The sequence below is a fragment of the Danio rerio genome, chromosome 7 (genome assembly GCF_052040795.2).
Source record: "Danio rerio strain M-AB ecotype USA chromosome 7, GRCz13ab, whole genome shotgun sequence".
Taxonomy (NCBI): Eukaryota; Metazoa; Chordata; class Actinopteri; order Cypriniformes; family Danionidae; genus Danio; species Danio rerio.
Window position 1 is genome coordinate 53,088,802 of NC_141027.1, and position 21,123 is coordinate 53,109,924.

The 21,123-nt window shown below is 35.0% G+C and overlaps 2 protein-coding genes across 2 annotated transcripts in view; both read right to left on the reverse strand.

The window, feature by feature from the left end:
• The window catches only part of myzap (myocardial zonula adherens protein), a 75,442-nt gene that overhangs the window by 53,454 nt on the left and 865 nt on the right, over positions 1 to 21,123 (reverse strand). The window lies entirely within an intron of this gene.
• cgnl1 (cingulin-like 1) overlaps positions 1 to 21,123 on the reverse strand; it is a 67,480-nt gene that overhangs the window by 11,210 nt on the left and 35,147 nt on the right. Inside the window, exons 9-14 of the mRNA XM_087261870.1 lie at positions 20,533 to 20,739; positions 18,796 to 18,900; positions 18,204 to 18,356; positions 17,890 to 18,060; positions 6,128 to 6,286; positions 5,937 to 6,026 (exon numbers count right to left, since the gene is read on the reverse strand). Of these exons, the coding sequence (XP_087117996.1) occupies positions 5,937 to 6,026; positions 6,128 to 6,286; positions 17,890 to 18,060; positions 18,204 to 18,356; positions 18,796 to 18,900; positions 20,533 to 20,739 (885 nt within the window). The remainder of the gene's footprint in view (positions 1 to 5,936; positions 6,027 to 6,127; positions 6,287 to 17,889; positions 18,061 to 18,203; positions 18,357 to 18,795; positions 18,901 to 20,532; positions 20,740 to 21,123) is intronic.

Here is a 21,123-nt window from a genome sequence, read left to right on the forward strand (position 1 = left end):
TCAGCAGAGCAGAAAACACACTGAAACTAATCAAAGCACGAGAGCCATACACACACACAGAGAGAGAGAGAGAGATCATGTGAGCAAAGAGCCGGAGATTACTCTCATTTAGACAGCCGCTCATGCACCTGCTGCCATGGCCGCAGGTGTGTCCGTCCCAGCATCACCCCCACTCCTGAACGCCAGCCAGTCTACACAGAGCCCTCTACCGTTCCTGCTCACCTCGGCCTGAGGGTAACACTATTGTGTCATATCCTCTATTTCCAGACAATTAAAAAAAGCTCACACGCTCCTCTCTTTCATAATCTATTAATCACGTCTTCAGCCTTGATCTAGATTTGTCACTTTATAAAGGGTACAAATGTGTTGCGACAGGTGCAATCAGACCAATGCACCAGATTAGCTTTTGGAAACAATAAGCAAAGGGACAAATTTGGGCTACTCATAGAAAGTTTCATGAGGTTACAGTTCAGGAAGTCATGGGTTCAACAAATGATGCATGATCCTAAAATTAACCGGCTTGTTAAAAAGAAAATACAACAAAAACTAGAAACTTTCAATTCACAATGGTGGTTTGGTTTTGTAGACACACTTCTATTATGTAAATTTTGTATATACCCAAACATCAAAAACAATGCTGCACTCGTATGTGTGCACATACAGCTATGGAAAACATCAACAGGCCACTTTTTACGCTTGGATATTAGTAAAATGTTTATATTTATATTTATTTATTTGTTTATAATTATATTATTTATTAAAAGTCAAATTGTTCTGAATTTCACATTAAATACTGTCAATTACAACTTTGGACAATGTTTTATTTTTTAAAGTATTTTTGTTATTTTATGCAGAAAAACCACTCATTAGTAGTAATAATAAAAATATCAAAACAAACATAATATTTTTTACACAAATTTGAAATGGTCCCTCAATTATTTCACAAAACTGTATTACTATAGCTATATTATTATTATTTATTATTTTTTATTAGCTGAAAGCTTGTAAAAAACTTACAAAATGTGTACAACACTCAGAAAAGCACCTGGGATTTTTTCTCACACATACACACACTTCTAGATGGTGACGTGATTCCTATGCCTGTAATGAACTATAATTATAATTCCGATGACAAGAGAAGCCGTATTCTTGAGGCTTTTGTCTTTTTTAAAGCCCCAGTCAGATCACACGATTATTATTGCTGGTTACAAAGGCCACTAAGTCAGATTATGCAAATTTTTTTTCTTAATAAAATCTTGACTTGTTGTGGATAACAAATGTACCAGACTCCACAATCCTTCACGATCAGTCATCCCGTGACGCCTATGACAAGCTATATTTCCCAAAGCAGTCACAATTGTTGCTATAACAATATTCATTCATTCATTTTATTTTCAGCTTAATCCCTTTATTAATCTGGGGTCACCACAGTGGAATGAACCGCTAACTTATCCAGGATATGTTTTACGCAGCGGATGCCTTTCCAGCTGCAATCCATCACTGGGAAACATCCATACACACCCATTCACACACACACTACAAACAATTTAGCCTACCCAAATCACAAATACCACATGTTTTTGGACTTGTGGGAGAAACCGGAGCACCCGGAGGAAACCTATACCAACACGGGGAGAACATGCAAACGCGATTGTGCTACCCACTGTGTCACCTTGCTGCCCACTATATTTCTTATCTCAATTAAAAAAATGTTTTAATATTATTTTAATCTTAATAAACACTTATTCTTGCAGACAATTAATAATTACATTATTTAAGGGCATTTCTTACTACATGGATAGGATCAAACTTATGATTCCTTTTTAATATGAAGATATTTTCTTTTAAATCTAAATGTATATTTTCCTGCCAGGGTTGCTTATTAAACACTTCCTCACCTAAACTTGCCACGAGTAAAACGGAGAAAATGAAAGCACTTAAGCACCAAGGAAAAATCTTTGCTTTTTTTTATATAAAATAATAATCTAGCCTAAATAAAATTAAAGTAAAATATTCACAGTTTCAGAGAAGCCAATATTAAACTTTTTTCACAAATTTGAATAAGCAAGAAATGCTTTTTCAATGTAATTGCAGCATGTTCCTAGATTACCTCGGAAGAACAAACTCAGTTGAAGGCTGAGAGAACTCAGAAACTTGTTGTGAGAATGGAGATGTCTGCTTATTTGTTCCAGTCTGTCGGGGAAAAAAATGCTTAAAACTATGATTTTGGAAAAGGTAATGTTTGCATAACCAATGATTGATCTTTTGCACCCGTGACCCACCCATAAGTAAATATGCAGACTATTATTTGATTACCTGACTGCCACATTAATGCAGGACCTCCTCATATAACTGAGAATTGATGTGCTCCTACTGCACAGTGTCACCCACGTGATGGAACTCATCATGAAAAAATGAAACATGCTAGACTGTTGTGAGGCGTTGCAGACATGTTATCGGTTGTCGTAAACTATGCCACATTACACAAGAATAAACAATTGAATCTTGTGTCACAACTCCCATTTGTCGTTGACGAATAGCCACAACACCCTACGTCAAGGAAATCGTGCCAAAATCGTGACAAATGTATGTGATCTGACCAGGGATTTGTGGTTGGATCTTGTGACATCGTGTTCTTTAAATGTCTTTGCCCTATGCTATGCTCATATTCTAGACACCAGAGTTAAATTGTAGGCAAAACAAGAAAATAATAAGCCCTCTTGTTTCCTGCGCAACAAAGTTTTAAATAAAGAGTTTGTTTTTAATCAAACCAATTCTGAACACACCCAAAAACTGACATTGCAGAAACCACACCTCATTTCTCAAGCAGCATATATTATTTTTGTCTCAGACTCCAAAATGCTCCCTCTACCAGCTTTGTCAGTCAGAAAGTAAGATTCTCTCCAGCCTCTTGCTTCAAATGTCTGCTTGGGCCAAAATGCTTTCAGAGTGAGCTCTGCCACTGGCCGACCTGAGATGCCTGGCCACTTTCATATTCTGGCCGAAGTGGAGCTTTTGCAGAGAGCGCTTAATTGATGCCTGAATTTTGGACAGGCACTCTCTCAGCAGGAGGCAGGCTGCCAAACAGAGCGATTACGCAAGCTCTTGCACAATGCTCTCCCACTCCATCTTTCTCTCGCTCTGGTGTGAATTAACTCTAGTGCGACTTTTAAAAGACGAACCCAACAATGGATCAAGTATTCAAGCTAAATAGCTGTAGCTTTGAGCAGAGATCATGAAAACAGTAGCGTCTACATTCTAAGGTGTACAGACATGATTCCAAACTATTTCTTTAGCAAGTTTTAAAGGAACACACTACTTTTTTGGAAATGGGCTCTTTTTACAAGTCACTTTAAAGTTTAATAGTTGAGGTTTACCATTTTTAATTCATTAAGTCGAACACACAGGCTGGTGGGTGTACTTTAAGCTTAGCTTGGCATAAATCCTTGTATCACATTAGACGTCTCACTAAAAAACATCAAAAAAGATTTTAGCTATTTTCCTATTTAAAGCTGGACTCATCTGTAGGTACGTTGTGAACTAAGACCAACAGAAAATAAAAAGTTGCTATTTTCTAAGTCAATATGGCTAGGAACTATACTCTCATTCGAGTATAATAATCAAGGAACTTTGCTGCCAAACCATTGCAGCAGCAGGTACAATGATATTAGGCACTGCCTGAAAATAGACCCCAGCTAGGTAACTAGGAATTTATTGAGTGAGATGCTAATAATCCAATCCGATTCAATTATTTATTCTAAGCTAAGCTAAAAATGATCAGTTGAATAGATTAAGAAATTATAAAACTCAATAGTTCAACTCTTAAAAAATGTAAAATGAGCCTATTTTTAAAAGAACTGAAGTGCTCCTTAAAGATAAATCCAGACATCAAGTCTTTAATTTCATTTTCTCAACCTTTTCTCTAGGTTTCGCTGTTCGCCGTCATGTCATTCTGGCTGATAATTCGCTGAACTCGGCATATGCATCGTATTTTTGTTTTGTTTTATGTGGCTTTACACAGTCATTTGCCTTTTTGAATGAATTTTCTACAATTATCAGATGATATGGCATGATGTGTGCACTTTATTGTGCGCACAAACCATTCAAGTAGCCTCTATTTCAAAGGTGAGTGAAAATATATACTTATATCTATAAATGTATTTGTTTTATTTAAGATCATTTATCATTTATAACTTTCTTTAGACCTGTAAAACACTCCAGAATCTGACAGACTGAATAGCTGTAGGTTCTAGAACAGTCATCTGAAGTGTTGTCATACAGTTTTATGTCTAGATTTTATCAATAGCCTTGCATTAACTAACAGACTGTATTTGAAGTTTTTTGAAGTAGTTTTCTTCCTGTAGAAAACAGTCATAAGTACAATGCTTAGTAGCTCAATGTATTACATCAATCTTTTTAAAAGTCTAAACACTTTATTCATATAGTGTACAACCAAGCACTTGTGGTCAGAACACAAACGAACCACAGTTAATGAAGTATTAAAGAGTTTCTGCCAAAGAAAAGCCTGTCTAAGCAAAATTATAGCAGGCGTCTAGCTCCTCTCACGCTCTGCCTTTTTGCCCTTGTTTAGAATCCCCCGGTCGGTGCGATGACGCGCAAACAAAATGGTCTTCAGAAACCTCTGGGTGATGTCATGGATACTATGTCCATATCTTGTCAGTCTATGCATTTTCTGTGCATAGTAAAAAAAAAAGTGAACCGCTTAGAGGCATCTTAAAAACAAAAACCTGTTAATCTGTTTATTAGTCAAAAGAGCCATGCAAGTAGTTTGAGGTTTTTAGTTTTAATAGGGCATTGATGATGTGTGCTTGACAACCCACCTGTAGAAATACTCTAACTCTAACTAGCTAGGCCATATGAACAGAAAAGGATCATGATAACAATTTTTATATCAATTAATATCAATAATTATCTCAACAAATGTCAAATTTTTGTTTCTTTAAAAAATTAAAGGCTAATGTCTGACTCCGAGAGAAAGCTGTATGTAAACGCCAGACAGTCAATTTGTTAAATTACTACTTAAATGTTTAAAGTTAATTACCTTATAAATACGAAGTACCATATTCATTCATTCATTTTCTTTTGGCCTAGTCCCTTTATTCATCAGGGATCACCACAGTGGAATGAACCGCCAATTTATTAAGCATACACAACGGATGCCCTTCCAGCCGCGACCCAACACTGGGAAAAAGTACAATATGTATGATGATTTTTGTATTTAAATCTTGTATTGAGTAAATCTTGCAGCCATTTTTCCTTACTATAGGTTAACAGAAGTATAAATTCCTGAATGTTCTAATAGGTGACATCAAATCATGAATTTGTTGTTCCCTTATTTTGAGCATAAAATACAGAAGCAAATGCATAACATCTTTAAAGATAGTATTGACTTTCATTTCATTTAAATTCGACAATGTGATCCATTGTATCACACATTTAGATCATTGTAATTTAGGCAAACCATGCATATAGCACCTTATTGTCATATTAAAAAGCACAAATTCTATAGCTTAACAATTACAGTAATAATATTCAATTTTTCCTATAATGCATGTCTACATTAGTATATATAATTAAATTCACATCCTGTAAATCTTTCAATGCTGTCACAATACTAGCTGCAGTTACATATGCTACAGTAAATCTATAGTAAATCTGTGGAATAGCCTTCTAAATTGCCCTCTTGGCATGAAAACAAAGAAACAAACTTGCGCAGCTGTTTGCACGAATGGATAAACAGTCCGTGTGGCACAAATGAGCAGCGCAGATTAGTTCTGCTGATATTGATAACATTTATCAAACACAGATACATTAATACTTGTTAATATTTTATTGCCGAGTCCTTTTTAGTTTTGATGATTTCACCATTTATCATTGCATAGTAAGAGAATACGAGTGCGTCTGAAGGATCTCACCTGTTCTCTTCCTCTGTCTATTCTGTCCATCAGCAACTCTCCGCTCTGTCTCTCCTCCTCCAGCTCCATCTGCACTGCAGACAGACGGTCCTATTGACAGACAGTATCACATTTACATTACAGCAAATATGCTCTATATGTATTGAGCAGTTCAGTAAACACTGGATGAGATGTCTCTATTAGCGCTTCACCTCTAAAACTTTGACTTGTCTGGTTTTGTCATTTGAGTGAGCTTTGGATTCCGTCTCGACCTCCAGTTCAAAAACCTTGTGCTCCAGGTCCTTCACTGTCTGCAGCGCTTCATCTCTGTCTCTCTGACACTGACGCAGATCCTCCTGCACATGAGCCAGCTGGAACACACAAACACAGTCACAGTTTAGTATCTGTATCACAGGCCTACAGGAGGCTTTTGCACATTTTCAGAACTGATAGTCTCTTTTTTTGACTGCCTAAGTCTCAGATCACTCACCTACAGTTTAGTTAGATTTTTTTTTAAAAAGCCTGAAATATGCACATCACTCTTATTTTGATGTGTCTCCATCGGCTACCGTTGAGACAAAGAATCAAATTTAAAATCCTTCTTTTTGTGTATAAAGCCTTGGTTTGGGCCTCTATTATTAATCCCAACTGAATGTGGCCTACACTCCATCCAGATATTTGCGCTCCGCTGATCAGTTTTTATTGAAAGTCCCAAAGGCCACCTTGAAAGTAGGGGCGAGCGTGCATTTGCCATAGCCAGTCCTCGCCTTTGGGATGCGCTGCCACTAGAATTATAAATGGCTTCGTCACTGCTTGATTGATTGATTTATTTATTTTAACAAAAATATACAAACAAGTCCGGTTGGAATAATTCATCCATATTTTAAAAACTGTTGAGGATAAAATACACAAAAAAGCCACAGGCTTATTTCCATTGTTGTCCTCAATATTCTTAAAAAATGAATGAGCAAATCATAAATGGAGTGCAACCATCATCAGCTCAGCAACTCGGCACAAAAAAATCCTCAACTTCAACAGTAATACAACTACTTTATAATTTCCCTTCTAAAAACATGCTCAAATGGAATCTCTTTAAGAATCGTAGGCAAAGCATTCTAAGCAACAGAGCTAGTACACACAAAAAAAGAATTTCTACCCGTTTCACTCTTAAATCTACAAGGATAAAAATCTCTGCTGCTCCCTCTTGAGTGGCAGTGTACCTCACTTACTAAAACATAATAATTAAGAAAATATTTTGGGACCATTTTCTTTAAAATCTTAAACACCATCACTAATTTCAGAAATTTTACCCTTCTATCAACTTTAAAAAATTTACTCTGACTGTAATATTCATTATTTAAATGTGTCAGTGGAAATACTTTCATCACAATTCTACACAACTTATTTTGGGCCGTCTGCAATATATTTGTCATTTTTTTTAGAACTGCCACTGTACCAAAAAGCTGCAGCATAGTCAAAGTATGGCTGCACTAATGCACTAGCTAATATTTTTAAAGTTTGGTATCTAGGAACTAATAGGCTAATAAGCAAAAAGGTAATAAAAGCTCTAGGAGCTTAATATTTAGAACACATTTTTAAATGGACAATTACAAACCATCTACTAAAATGCAACCTAAATATTTAACTTCATGTTTTGTTGTAATAATTTGATGGCCTACTTTTACCTCTGACCTGAAGCATTTTCTTTGTTTCGCAGCTGAACCAAATAAAATAAAGTCAGTTTTAACCGAATATAAGGACAATTTATTAAGGCAAAACTATTTAGAGACTTCCTCAATTTGTTTACTAATTTTTATTTTCAATAAATTCCTTCCTCTCATGAGACACAATTATTGCTGCATCATCTGCTGCATTTTTGAACAAACCATTTTCAAATCACTGATGTATATTAAAAAAGCAATGAACCTAAAACACTGCCTTTTGAAACCCCATAAGTGATTGGCGAATAATCTGAAAACACTTCATTTAAATCTATTTGACATCTGTTTTTAAGGTAAGATTTTATCCTTTTATAGGCCAAATTACCGAAACCCATTGCTTTTACTTTTAAAAGCAATATTCTGTGGTCAACTCTATATGACTGTAAGTCTAAATTAAAGACTTTTCTAGGTCTTTTGAAGCATAAGTCCTTTCCCTGGGAGGTGGGGTTCATTTTTTATTTTTTTTTAAAGTATTGTGGTCAACTGTGGTAGCATCTTTTAACTGGGCGAAATATTTAAAGGGTCTAGTACTTTCTTGTTTTAGGCATTGAAACCAAACTGCTTTTGTATAATGTTAACATCTTTTATGCTCTTACATTATTACATTGTGTCTATTGCTGTTTTCTTTATTATGCCAATACAGCTTTTTTGTATTTTCTCTTTAAAGCACTTCGCGTGACCTTGTGGCAATTGGAAATGTGCTATATTAATAATAAACTGAACTTGAACTTGATAGTGGCTGTGAAGTGAAATTTTATTTCGGTAAAAACATGTTAAAAGATTACTCTTTTTGAAATCTGTTATATGAAAGCTTAGTTAAATTAGGCAATAAGCACATCAGTGGAGAGAAATGTATAATGCTTAAGTAAAGGACAATCAACAGAGTGCATTGATAAATGATTTTAATGCATGATGCGAAGGCAAAGATCCACCCGATGTAAAACGCTTCCTATTAATGTTTGAGGTAACTGCATTTATTTCAAACAGTCCATGGAACAATATATCAGAATATGATATTGTATTTTATATTACCAAGCCCTAACTTTGGAATAATTCTCGAAGAGACTATTATGTTTACCAAATACCGCAAATGTATTTGATAAAACAAAATGAAATAAGTACAGTTCAATTAAATACAATTAAATGAAATTACATTAAAATACAATTAAATGTAATACAATTGAATAAAATTACATTAAAAAAATAAAATTTAATACAATTAAATTAAATACAGTTCAATTAAATTGTATTTATTTTAATTAAATTAACTGCAATTCAATTGTATTTAATTTGATTGTATTTAATTTAATTGTACTTAATGTAATGTAATTTAATTTAATTGTATATAATTAGATTAAATTAAATACAATTAAATTACATTAAATTAAATATAAAAAAACTGCCCCCAAAAACTGACTCACTGATATGTGTATTGCAGAGATTTTAATAATAAGAGACTTATTTTATAATATATAAAAATATATATTGCATATTTACAGCCTGCAGCACTACTAAAGAAACTGATATACAGATATATCACACACATACTTGTCATAACTTTATGTATGATTTAAAAATCAGTTTGATTGTCATTGCCATTTAATTCATGATATGTATGTGCTTTATACAGTACAGTGGATCACTTAAATGAAAGAAGCTTTTCAGTGAAGTAAAGCATTTTACTTCTAATCAGAAATCCAGATTTAATTCATACTATTATCTACTAAAGTCCTAAGAGGCCATGCATTAAAATATGTTTTCTTTTGTTTTCTCGTGATCTCGACATAACAAAAAAATTATGTTGTGATCACAACTTATTTATTTTTTTGCTTTTATTTATGTATTAATTATTATTAGTTTAATTGTTAATCACATCTTCATCATAAACACAACAGATACTTCCAGCGTTTATGTGCATACGGTAGCTTCATATCACATTATTTACAGTGATTCACTTTTGAAAGTAATTGTAAATAACTTGCGCAAAGGATCAAAGCAAAAGCAGGTTCTTCATCATTCTTCATAATTTATTTCATACATGCAGCAACTTATTTTGCGCCATATAGAGTTGCTTTAATATGGTAACAGTTGAGGGAATATTATTATAATAAATATAATCATGAATGTATATTATTCATGAGCTCCACCGTTTGCGCTGTTTATTATGGCTGTTCTGAACGCCTTTAACGTGTTCCACTAATGCACGTCTGCAGTTAGGCTATTCTCCTCATGTTTGCAGGGCGGGTGCAGACTCACTGCTCTAGGCTTAACACTCATGCTGCCCCTTCATCATAAACAATCATTAGGTTACATGAGGAATGTTCTGTTTTAAAGGCCGGAATGTACATCTGAAAATTAATGGTGGCGTGGTCACACATTACTACACTATTACTACTACTACTACTACTACTACTAATAATAATAATAATACACAAATAAATAAAAGAAAAATAAAGTAACTTTTTGTTATGTCGAGGTCACAAGAAAACAAGATGTCAAGATCATGAGATAATTAAGTCGTGATCCCAACAAAACAAGAGAGAAACAAGAATTTGAATGCATGGCCTCTTAGAACTTCTATAATTATCAGCTCTCCCATGTTTACATTTTCATTTTTTAATTTTTGACCTTGACGGATAGCACAAAGGAAATTAATCTGAATTTAATCAGGAAGGTCACTTTAACAAGGGGTTTGAACTCCTGAAATTATCTTAATACAAACTCAATACAAACCTCAATATAAACCTAATTTAGGCCTGCTTTTGACTAAAATGGTGTGGTCATTCAGAAACTAAAGTCATTCATTCAAAGTCTGGTCAAAAAAAAGTTAAGATATGATTTTTTTTTCATTTCACTAGAAGTGTATTCTAGAAGTATAGTGCATTTTTATTTCTATTTTTTTCCTATGCTTCATACACAGCCATGTCCTTGCAGCTTTCAAAGTATATTCAACTACAGATGAGCTCAGATGGAGGAGTTTCACATGTACACAGTACCACTGAGTGGATTTGTTCTGTTTGAACATTCATCTTACATGTGTAATAGTGTATGTGAAGAGTTCTGTACAAACAGAAAAGTTGATGTCCATAAAAACAAGGACAGTGTGCAAAATGTAGATAGCTAAAGTACACTTTGGAGCTTTACAGTGAGTCAGTGAGCACATGGTATCATATTTGTGTTGTGTGGCAAGATTAAAGGGATAGTTCACCCAAAAACAAACCTCCTGCCATGATTTACTCACCCTCTATTTGTTCCAAAACTGTTTCGTTCTTCTGTTGAACGCAAAGTAAGATACACTGAAGAATGTCGGGGAGAAAGCCAGAGACTTCCAAAGTATTTTTGCTCCTACTATGATGTCAAAAGCTTTTTTTCCAGCATATTGTTTTATGTTCAATAGAAGACTGAAAAATTATAAAAGTTTAGAACCACTTCAGTAAATGGTGAGGAAACTTTCTTTTTTGGGTGCACTAACTAAATATTTGCTGTCTTTTACCTTCAGTTACATTTTTGACCACCAGATGCTGCTTTTGTCAAGAATGAAGTAACAAATGATTTTTAGCTTTCCCTATCATTTTAAAGAAACAGCAGGTTAGTAAAAGTCTATTATAATCCTTCCTTCCTCCAGAGGATAAAATGTGTTAATGTGATCACCGCATGTAACAAACACACACAGTGAGTCTTGATGTTTTACAGAAGTGAGCAGCAAAGGAAACAGCTGCAAGAGTGAGGTCATGATCTGAAAGAGGAGAGGAGAATGAGTGTAAGAGGAGGAATACTGGGAGGATGAGGAGTCAGCGGGTCGTCGCTCAGACCCGACACTCCCCACAGGAACCCTGTATCGTTCACTTCCTCACACACAGCTGTGCAGAAGAGGAGGTACCATGCTAACATCTCCTTTCTTCTCTTTACTCTGTTTTTCTATGTATATTTCTTCCTGATACTTTCTTCTACTCTGCACATCAATTAAGGCAATTTTTGCTCTTCGCTTAGGGCAAAATAATAATTAAATGTCTAGTAAAGTGTTTTGGAATGTGCATTTGTGTTCAATGCATGACGAAATTTGAACTGAAACATGGAAACATGAAGACAGAGTGGGACAGAGCTCAACCCCCCCTTTAAAAAAAAAAAAAAACAGCCAATAGCATTTACTATCATCACACAGCTCAGCTAGAGAGAGTGGTTGAGCTCAAGTGCACATAGCAAAAGCATCTTGAAAGGGGCGGGGCATGTCAGATTCTAGAGAGCATTTGATTGGTCAGAAAATTTTATGAGAAACTGAAGTATGAGGTCACGTGAAAAAATTGGTCGATCCATTTAGGTGGAAGTGTAAAAAATGCTAGCTTTGGATGTTTATATAGCCTTAATGCAAATTTTGTCACTGTTGTAGAGGACACAACTTATACACTTTATTAGGTACACCTTACTAGTACCAGGTTGGACCCCCTTTTCCTTTCAAAACTGCCTTAATCCTTCGTGGCATAGATTCAACAGGGTACTGGAGATATTCCTCAGAGATGCACATCCATGATGCGAATCTCCCATTCCACCACATCCCAAAGGTACTCTATTGGATTGAGTACTGGTGACTGTGGAGGCCATATGAGAACAGAATTGTCATGTTTAAGAACCAGTCTGAGATTACTCAGGCTTTATGACATGGCCCGTTATCCTGCTGGAAGTAGCCATCAGAAGATGGGTCCACTGTGGTCATAAAGGGATGGACATGGTCAGCAACAATACTTGGGTAGGCTGTGGGGTTGACACGATGCTCAATTTTGATTCTAATGGGCCCAAAGTGTGCCAATAATGTATCCCCCACACCATTACACCACCACCACCAGCCTGAACCGTTGATACAAGGCAGAATGGATCCAAGCTTTCATATTGTTGATGCCAAATTCTGACTCTACCATTCAAATGGCAGCAAAAATCAAGACTCATCAGACAAGGCAATGTTTTTCCAATTTTCTATTGTCCAATTTTGGTGAGCCTGTGTGAATTGTAGCCTTAGTTTCCTGTTCTTGGCTGACAGGAGTGGCACCCGGTGTGGTCTTCTGCTGCTGTAGCCCATCTGCCTCAAGGTTGGATGTGTTGTGCGTTCAGAGATGCTCTTCTGCAGACCTCGGTTGTAATGAGTGGTTATTTGAGTTACTGTTGCCTTTCTTTCAGCTTGAACCAATCTGGCCATTCTCCTCTGACCTCAAGGCATTTGCGCTCACAGAACTGCCGCTCACTGCATATTTTCTCTTTTTCAGACCATTCTCTGTAAACCCTAGAGATAGTTGTGCGTCCCAGTAGATCAGCCGTTTTTAAAAATACTAAGAGCAGCCTACCTGGCACCAACAACCATGCCATGTTCAAAGGCACTTAAATGTCCTTTCTTTCCCATTCTGATGCTTGGTTTTAACTGCAGCAGATCGTTTTGACCATGTCTACATGCCTAAATGCATTGAGCTGCTGCCACGTGAATGGCTGATGAGAAATTTGTTGGACAGGTGTCCCTAATAAAGTGGCCGGTGAGTGTAGATTCTATTTAACACAAACTTCATTTAGACCTTTGATTAAAAGTCATTTAGACTAAAATCTGGTCCAAAAAAGTTTATTTAAATTCATTTTTTCAATGTCACATAAGTATATTGTGGCCTTTTTTCTGAATTTTGCTACGTCTCATACACAGCCATGTCCATACAGCTTTCAAAGTATACCCAACTACAGGAGAGGGCAGATGGAGGAGTTTGACATGTTCTCAAGTTTGACATACACAATAGTGTATGTGAAGAGTTCTGCACAAACAGAAAAGTGTGCACAGGCAGTGTGCATGTATGTCCATGAAAACTTTGCCACAGAGACAGTGTGCAAAATACAGATAGCTGAAATACGCATTGGGCTTTACAGTGAGTCAGTGAGCAGAGAAAGTGGGCCAGATTACACTCTTGTTTTCAGCTCATAAAGTGTTAATGAGGTGGGGGGGTTGGGTCCAGACCTCACCATTCCACAGGTCCTCATTCACAGGGTGACCAATACCAGCCGATTCCCATATCAAACAATAACATTCCTCAAATGCCATAGTGCTGACAGGGTTAAAAACACATAACAGCAGAGGTCAGGGGTCAGTCCCACTCAGGGCTGTTGAGTACATAAACTGAAAGGTTAAACCGGGACTTTAAATAAGATCTGGAATGATTGAAAAATCTGATCTGCCAAAAGAATGTCGACCGATGATTAATGCAAGCGAAGAACATTCCGGTTTAACAGAGGTTTAACTCTGAGCTGATATGATGATTTTCATCTCCACTGAGAGGAACATCAGCCAAATAACATGGAAGTTATGCAAAATCTGTTAAACATGGCATCTGATGAAGTTTACACTGAAATACAAATCCGCTGACTGTTATGCTTCTTCACAAACATGTGGCAGTTGTTTTAAAGAAAAGCAAGCTTCACTTTGGTTAGATATTTCTCCCATATTTACATGACTTTTTGGTGCTGTTGGACAAATAGAGCACAAAGTCTGAGCATAAGGGCTAAAACACTAGAGAGTAAACACAGCTGAGCCTGTCAATGTTTAGTTTGGATGATCTTACTAATAAAATGCTAAATAAAAATGCTAAATACCAGGTTCCACCACCTGTTCTTCATTCTAAAATTGACAACTACAAATGTTTTTTTTTTCTAAAGAATTAGCTCCTAAAAAAGAATATTTACTTCACTCATACTGTTCCAAACCTATAAAAAAAGTGCATCTTAAAACACAAATTTAGTTAATCACTGTATGGCTGCAAAACTTATAGTTTGAGCATCAATCAATATCACATTGCAGGATTTTGATCATTTATTAAAAATTATGAGATATATAATAAAACTTATATTAACAATTATATAATGATGACCATATCATTTCATGTTTTATTTTTAAATTTCTGTATCTACTGCTAGACTCTACAAAAACCATTAAGCACTGTTTATTTGACTTTCATCTTTGCTCTGTTGCATTTATATTTTCTTGTAATTCATTATAATTCATGCAGATGCAGTGCTTAGAAAAAGACTTGAGCATCCCAGTCCATCTAAAAAATTTAATCTTTTCAAATAGAGCTATTCAATTTATCTGGTGAAATTATTTTAGTTTTTCTTAATTGCTTTGACTCAATTTTTGATTGAATTTTTTACTTTTTAGAACAAAAAATTTAGATCTCTGAACATTTCGCTTATTGTTCACTCCAGAGTGCCATTTCTTATCGATTTAAGCAAATTGGAGAAGCTGTAGTGCACGTGTGCAAACAGTAAGTACAATTGTCTGTAATTTGGACAAAAGCTAATTGCATATGACTTGTTGATCAAATCTGATGGGTCGATTCTCAAACTCTTCACAACTTCTCACTAATTTTTCATCATGTAAGCCATCACACTTAAAACTGATTATTCAGTTATCAAAAATTTGATGACACACGTTTACATCATAAATATCTGATACTGACATTGTTTGTAACATCAGTTAAACTGGTAAATGACCTCTAGTTGCAATACAATTTGCGTTATTTATTTATCATATACCAAACTATATATATATATATATATATATATATATATATATATATATATATATATATATATATATATATATATATATATATATATATATCACTACATTCAAAATTCTGAAGTGCAGCAACATGCAGAGTATAATCTCTGGCAAGGGCAACAGGAGCGACAGAATGTCCACAAAGTGTCATTTTTTTCATGGATGATATTTTGTAGCTTTTTGTGTATTTGTGGTAACATAAGAAATATGAAAAATACAATACAGTAATTGGACAAGCAAGACAGCACTTGTGACACGTGATACATTTGTACAAAAATAAATTTACTGTATAAATACAAATACAGTTCATATATCTTTTTCTGTGTACTCTTCTTAACAAATATCAGATTTGTTTTAAACCGTATTTTCCATGGTTGCCTGTCGTCATAAATAAACAACTAATCAATAAAAGCAATGTGGCTTACACAGTGACAAATACTCTTTATATTTTGGTGGTCCTGGTCAAATTTTTGACACAATACCTAGGTTTTGAAGAATGAATTAAATGTTTTGGGGAGTATGCAGCCCCAATCCTTTGCGCTATGAAAAAATTAAAAGCATTTTAGTTTGGTCACAGAAGCTTAAACATGCTTGCTTGTCATGCAACAACCAGCTTCTCTATATGGTTGAGCTTCTGTTTACAATCCCTGATCGAAACATACGTCAACAAAAGTCTACATGAAATCTGTTCATTATGTAATGCAGTTGTGTGCTGTCAGAAGGCTTAAAAAGATTAAAGGCACAGTCATTTTCATTTTTTGAGGGCATTATGTATGTATGTATGTATGTATGTATTTATGTACAGTTGAAATCAGAATTATTAGCCCTCTTCACTTTTCTTTCTTCTTTTTTAAATAATTTCCAAATGATGTTTAACAGAGCAAGGAAATTTTCACAGTATGTCTGATAATATTTTTTTCTTCTGGGAAAAGTATTGTTTGTTTAATTTTGGCTAGAATAAAAACAGTTTTTAATTTTTCAAACACCATTTTAGTGACAAAATTATTAGCTCCTTTGAGCTATATTTTTTCTCTATAGTTTACAGAACAAACCATAATAATACAATAACTTTCCTTATTACCCTAACCTGCCTAGTTAACCTAATTAACCTAGTTAAGCCTTTAAATGTCACTTTAAGCTGTATAGAAGTGTCTTAAAAAATATCTAGTCATCATGGCAAAGATAAAATTAAATCAGTTATTAGAAATGAGTTATTAAAACTATTATGTTTTGAAATGTGTTGAAAAAAATCTTCTCTCCAGTAAACAGAAATTGGGAAAAAAAATAAACAACCGGTCTAATAATTTAGGGGGGCTAATAATTCTGACTTCAACTGTATGTATGTACCGTATGTATGTATGTATTCTCAACAAACGTGTCTGAGTATGTATTCATGGGAGTTGTTATCATCCTTTAAATCCAGACTCCAGCAGAAATCATGTTCATGAATGAAGTATTAATTATTATCATAGTTTGAAGCTAAATAATGTTGAAAGTGGTCATAGAAAAACAAAACAGTTGAAGTTGTTGCTGATGAGAGTGATTCAGAACTGAAAACAGCGAAGCTGTTTTATTACATCAATGTCATTAAATACATTTCAAGACTCTGTTATCATGCTGCTCTGTGCAGTCTAATAAAATTCACAACACATTAAAAGCATCTTTGGTGTTTCCCCTGTTTTGTATGTCATTAGTATTGTGATACAGGACAGGGCCTTACTAGTTAAAACACTTAGATTCTAGATTGGAACAATCTTTGAACAATTTGGGATAATCTAAGAACATTCTGTTAGTCAGCAAAAACATAACAATGTTCTAGTGGGTTTTGGATATTTTAATGAAAAAATCTTAACACATCACTCAAATCAAATGGATTAACTTTTTCTTCTCTTTATATCCGTTGGAAAGACTTTTAGGTGAATGGACTTTCAAAGGAGAGACATACATCTCTCAGGTTTCATTTGTGTTCAGAAGATGAACAAAAGTCTAATTGGTTACAATTAAAATTTTCATTTTATGGTGATATTCATGGATATTATATAAACAATCATTTTGTATTTGCTTTAGAACCGATTTCTGTTAAAGCAATAAAGACAGTGACAATACATAAGAAACTACTGATTTTTAAGAGCTCAAGTTTTTTAAATGGACTCCAGACCTTAAAATATAGGTATATAAGTAGCATTATTTTTTCTTTCTCTCTATTATTGTAGTTGTGGCTCAGTAAAATGAGTAAATTACTGGATTTCAGGAAGTGATCTGCTTTGTTTTTTAAAGTCCATGTGAAATGAAAATGTATAATGTTTATTTTGTTAGTGCACATTGTTATTCTTTGGATGGACAATAAATCTGTGCAAGTTAATGCACTGAAGAAAATGTCTGTTTTGGTAATTTTCTATCAAAGTCAGACCATTTGCTTGAGCATTTGGAGCAGCAGTCCTTCACTTTTGCCAGTTTGACAGCTTCAGTCACAATATTCTTTACCAAACACTTCTGACGGATAATTTGCTATAAGTGAATGATGCATAAAAAGAAAGCCCTGCCACCAACTCAATATTCTGTTTCAGCTCAAAGTACATCAACATACTATAACAAAAATCTCAGCAACTTCTAGTTCGCGCTGATTTTAACATGCAAAACTTTGCTAATATAAAGATCTTCCTTCACCCACCTCTTCCTGAAGCGTCTTAGCAGTGAGGCGTGATTTCTCTAGCTCTAAGCCTCCCTCTCTCAGCTGTTTCTGCAGCTCTGCCATCTCTCTTCGGTTCTTTTCTTTATACATGTCTATCTGCTCCTGGAGCTCCTGAGTTGAGCTCTGTGACGCCTCCACAATGTCATTCATCTACACAGACACAGAATACCCATTAAAACAACCAGCAGGACAAAGCAAAACTAAGTTGTGTGCTTCTCAATGAATGCAAACGAAAAAGCATAGACTAAAATCTTATTTTTTAGATGTTTAAGTTTATCTCAGGTCTTTCTCACCTCCCGCTGGAGTTTCTCCACAGTGCGGTCCAGTAGCCTCCTCTCATCTTCAATCTCGTTCTTGGTGTTTTTGAACTGCTCTTTCTGACTCTTCTCCTCCTTCAGTCGCTCCTGCAGCTCGTGGTGCTCTTGAGTCATTTTGGTCAAGTTTCTCTAGTGATGGGAAAGTGGTTATTTAACACAAAACATGACTATCCTTAGGTCAATTATTGAAATAGTGATGCTACCCTGATTAATTGTGATTAAGATAATTCGGGACCTCAATGAAACAACATATACACTTCAAAAGATATAAAGAATTTAGTTTCACTTATAAATTAACCTATTACACTACTGTAAATACAAAAAAGTCATGAAATATTTACACTGTACATCAAATAAATTCACCTTTGCCATGACAGAAATAAAATACATTTGAAATAAAATGGAATAAGTCATATAAATGTAATCATTTTTCAAAATAATGCAATTTTACTGCATTTTTCACATCTAAATTCAATCTTGGTGAGCTTAAGAAACTCAGATAACTAATATAACTCATCCAAGAATGATTTCATGCAATCTTAGCTCCAGCCCAGCAATGGGTTCTCACCTGCACATCCTCTAGGCGAGTGCTCAAAGCACGGTTTGCACGGGTCATTTCCTCTTCCTGTTCTCTGACCTCAGCGAGAGACTCCTCCAACTGTCTATTCTCGTTCTAGTTGCAAACAAACACATTACAGATGTTTTACAGATCTCTGTGTCTAGACTTAGATTAAGCCAGAGCAAGAGTTAATGGAGACTCTGTGCTGATGAAATTCCAGACAAGACAATCCTAATCTCCGTCTGGGGAAATGGTCTCATGTTGATGCCACCATTAGAACATCATTTAAAATATAGTGGCAGAAGATTTCTTGTAGTTACAGTATGCGCGATGGCTGAGAGAGATCAAAACTGCTGCGAGTTAAGAAAATGCATACATTGCTCTGCATATGCGTGTACACCCCTCACAAATCTCTATTTTAAATAGGAAATATTTATGCAATATTATATTTGTGCATATACATTAGATTAGTCAGTACTGAAGCCAAATCTGGAGCTTATCTAACAAAATAACTTACCATAACGGTCCAAAAACTAGTACAGCCAAATGTGTATGTTATAGAAAAATATTAAATACAAATTTTAAAGAGGAAGAATCAAGAGAAGCAAACAAATGGAAAAAATTAGTTGAAATTTTGTAGGTTGTAATTTATTTTGGAATATTTTGCTTGAATTCATTTGTATTATCTTTCCGTTTCTAAATAGGTTTGGTGATTAAAATGTTATTTTTCATTCAGTAAACATCCATCATTTTCTGGTCAGTGATATGCATCTGAACAGTCTCTGGGTCATTGCATGTAACCATTTTGGACATCTTCTTGGACACTTTTAATGCTTTCAAACTGTTTGCTGCTATGTTAAGTGTCTTGAGGTAGTTCATTATGATGCGATTTACCTTCTATGTGTGATTAGATTGGACATGAATTACAGGACTGTTTTTTCTAATTCCCATAGAGAAGAAAAAATAAAGTAGTGACTGCAGGTTAAAGGAAAGTATTGAAGTAAAAGTACAGATACAGCACTCAAAATGTACTCAAGGGAAAGTAAAAGTACACATTTTTAAAACTACTTACAAAATTACTGAGAAAAACTACTCAATTACAGTAACTTGAGTATTTGTAATTAGTTACTTTACACCACTGCAGATATCCGTTTTCAATGACTTTTCCAAAACTTTGTAGGTTTTTCTGTTTTACCAGGCCTGGAAAATGTTATGGTTTTCCATGACTGTATGAACCCTGTTTACCTTACCTTAGCATAAATCATTAAATAAGATTTATGCAACCATTAACATATCCTTTGGGGGGGGAAAATCATTTTGATCATTTTAATTTTGATAATAAGTTTAATAATATTCCTATTTAAAGTTTGATCTTTTTGTAGTTACACCACAGACTAAGATTGACAGAAATAAAAAAGTGCTATTTTCTACAGTAGCTTGACATGTCTAGGAACTATAATCTAACTCCAGCATAATAATCAAGAAACTTTGCTGCCATACCATGGCTGCAGCAGGCATAATGATATTACAAAAAATCAAGCAAAATTAGCAAAACATTGTTATTTTTTACTTAATGGTCTAATAAAATTAAATGATTTATGTTTAAGTTTAGGGGACTTGTAAAATGAGCCTATTTTCAATAAAATCCTTTAATTCAGAGAGCTCTCTCAGCCACTGCTGTTAGGGGTATTAAAAATGTAAGATTTTTTTCTCCCCACAATCAAACAAATGGAAATCTGAAGGCACCTCTAGTCTACTGGCTCTCTCCCCCAGCCGGCTCTCCTGCAGTTTGGCTTCATCAATAATGCGGTTGAGTTTGGCCACTTCGTTCTCCAGCTCCTGTGCCCTCTTGCGCAGTCTCTCAATCTCCTGAGACAGACGGCTTGTCTGGCTCTCAGAAACCTTTCGTGCTGCTTCCACTTCCTCTTTCTCCTTATTGGCTGTAACATGGTTCTGGAGAGAAAACAAAACAGAAGGACATTATGGATGAACCTGCAAACCCACAGAATTTATTGTTTATTACTGCTGTTGTAATGAAATACTTTTTTGCAATGACTCACATTGGCCATGTGCACAATTCATTCATTCATTTCTTCAGCTTAGTCCCTTTATTCATCAAGGGTTGCCACAACGGAATGAACCGCTAACTTACCCAACTTATGTTTTACACAGCAGATGCCCTTCCAGGAACAATCCAGTTCTGGGCAACACCCTTACACTCTCACATTCACTCTCACATTCACACAACACCCAATTTAGTTTATTCAATTCACCTATAGCATATGTATTTGAGCTTGTGGAGGAAACTGGAGCACATGGAGGAAACCCACACCAACA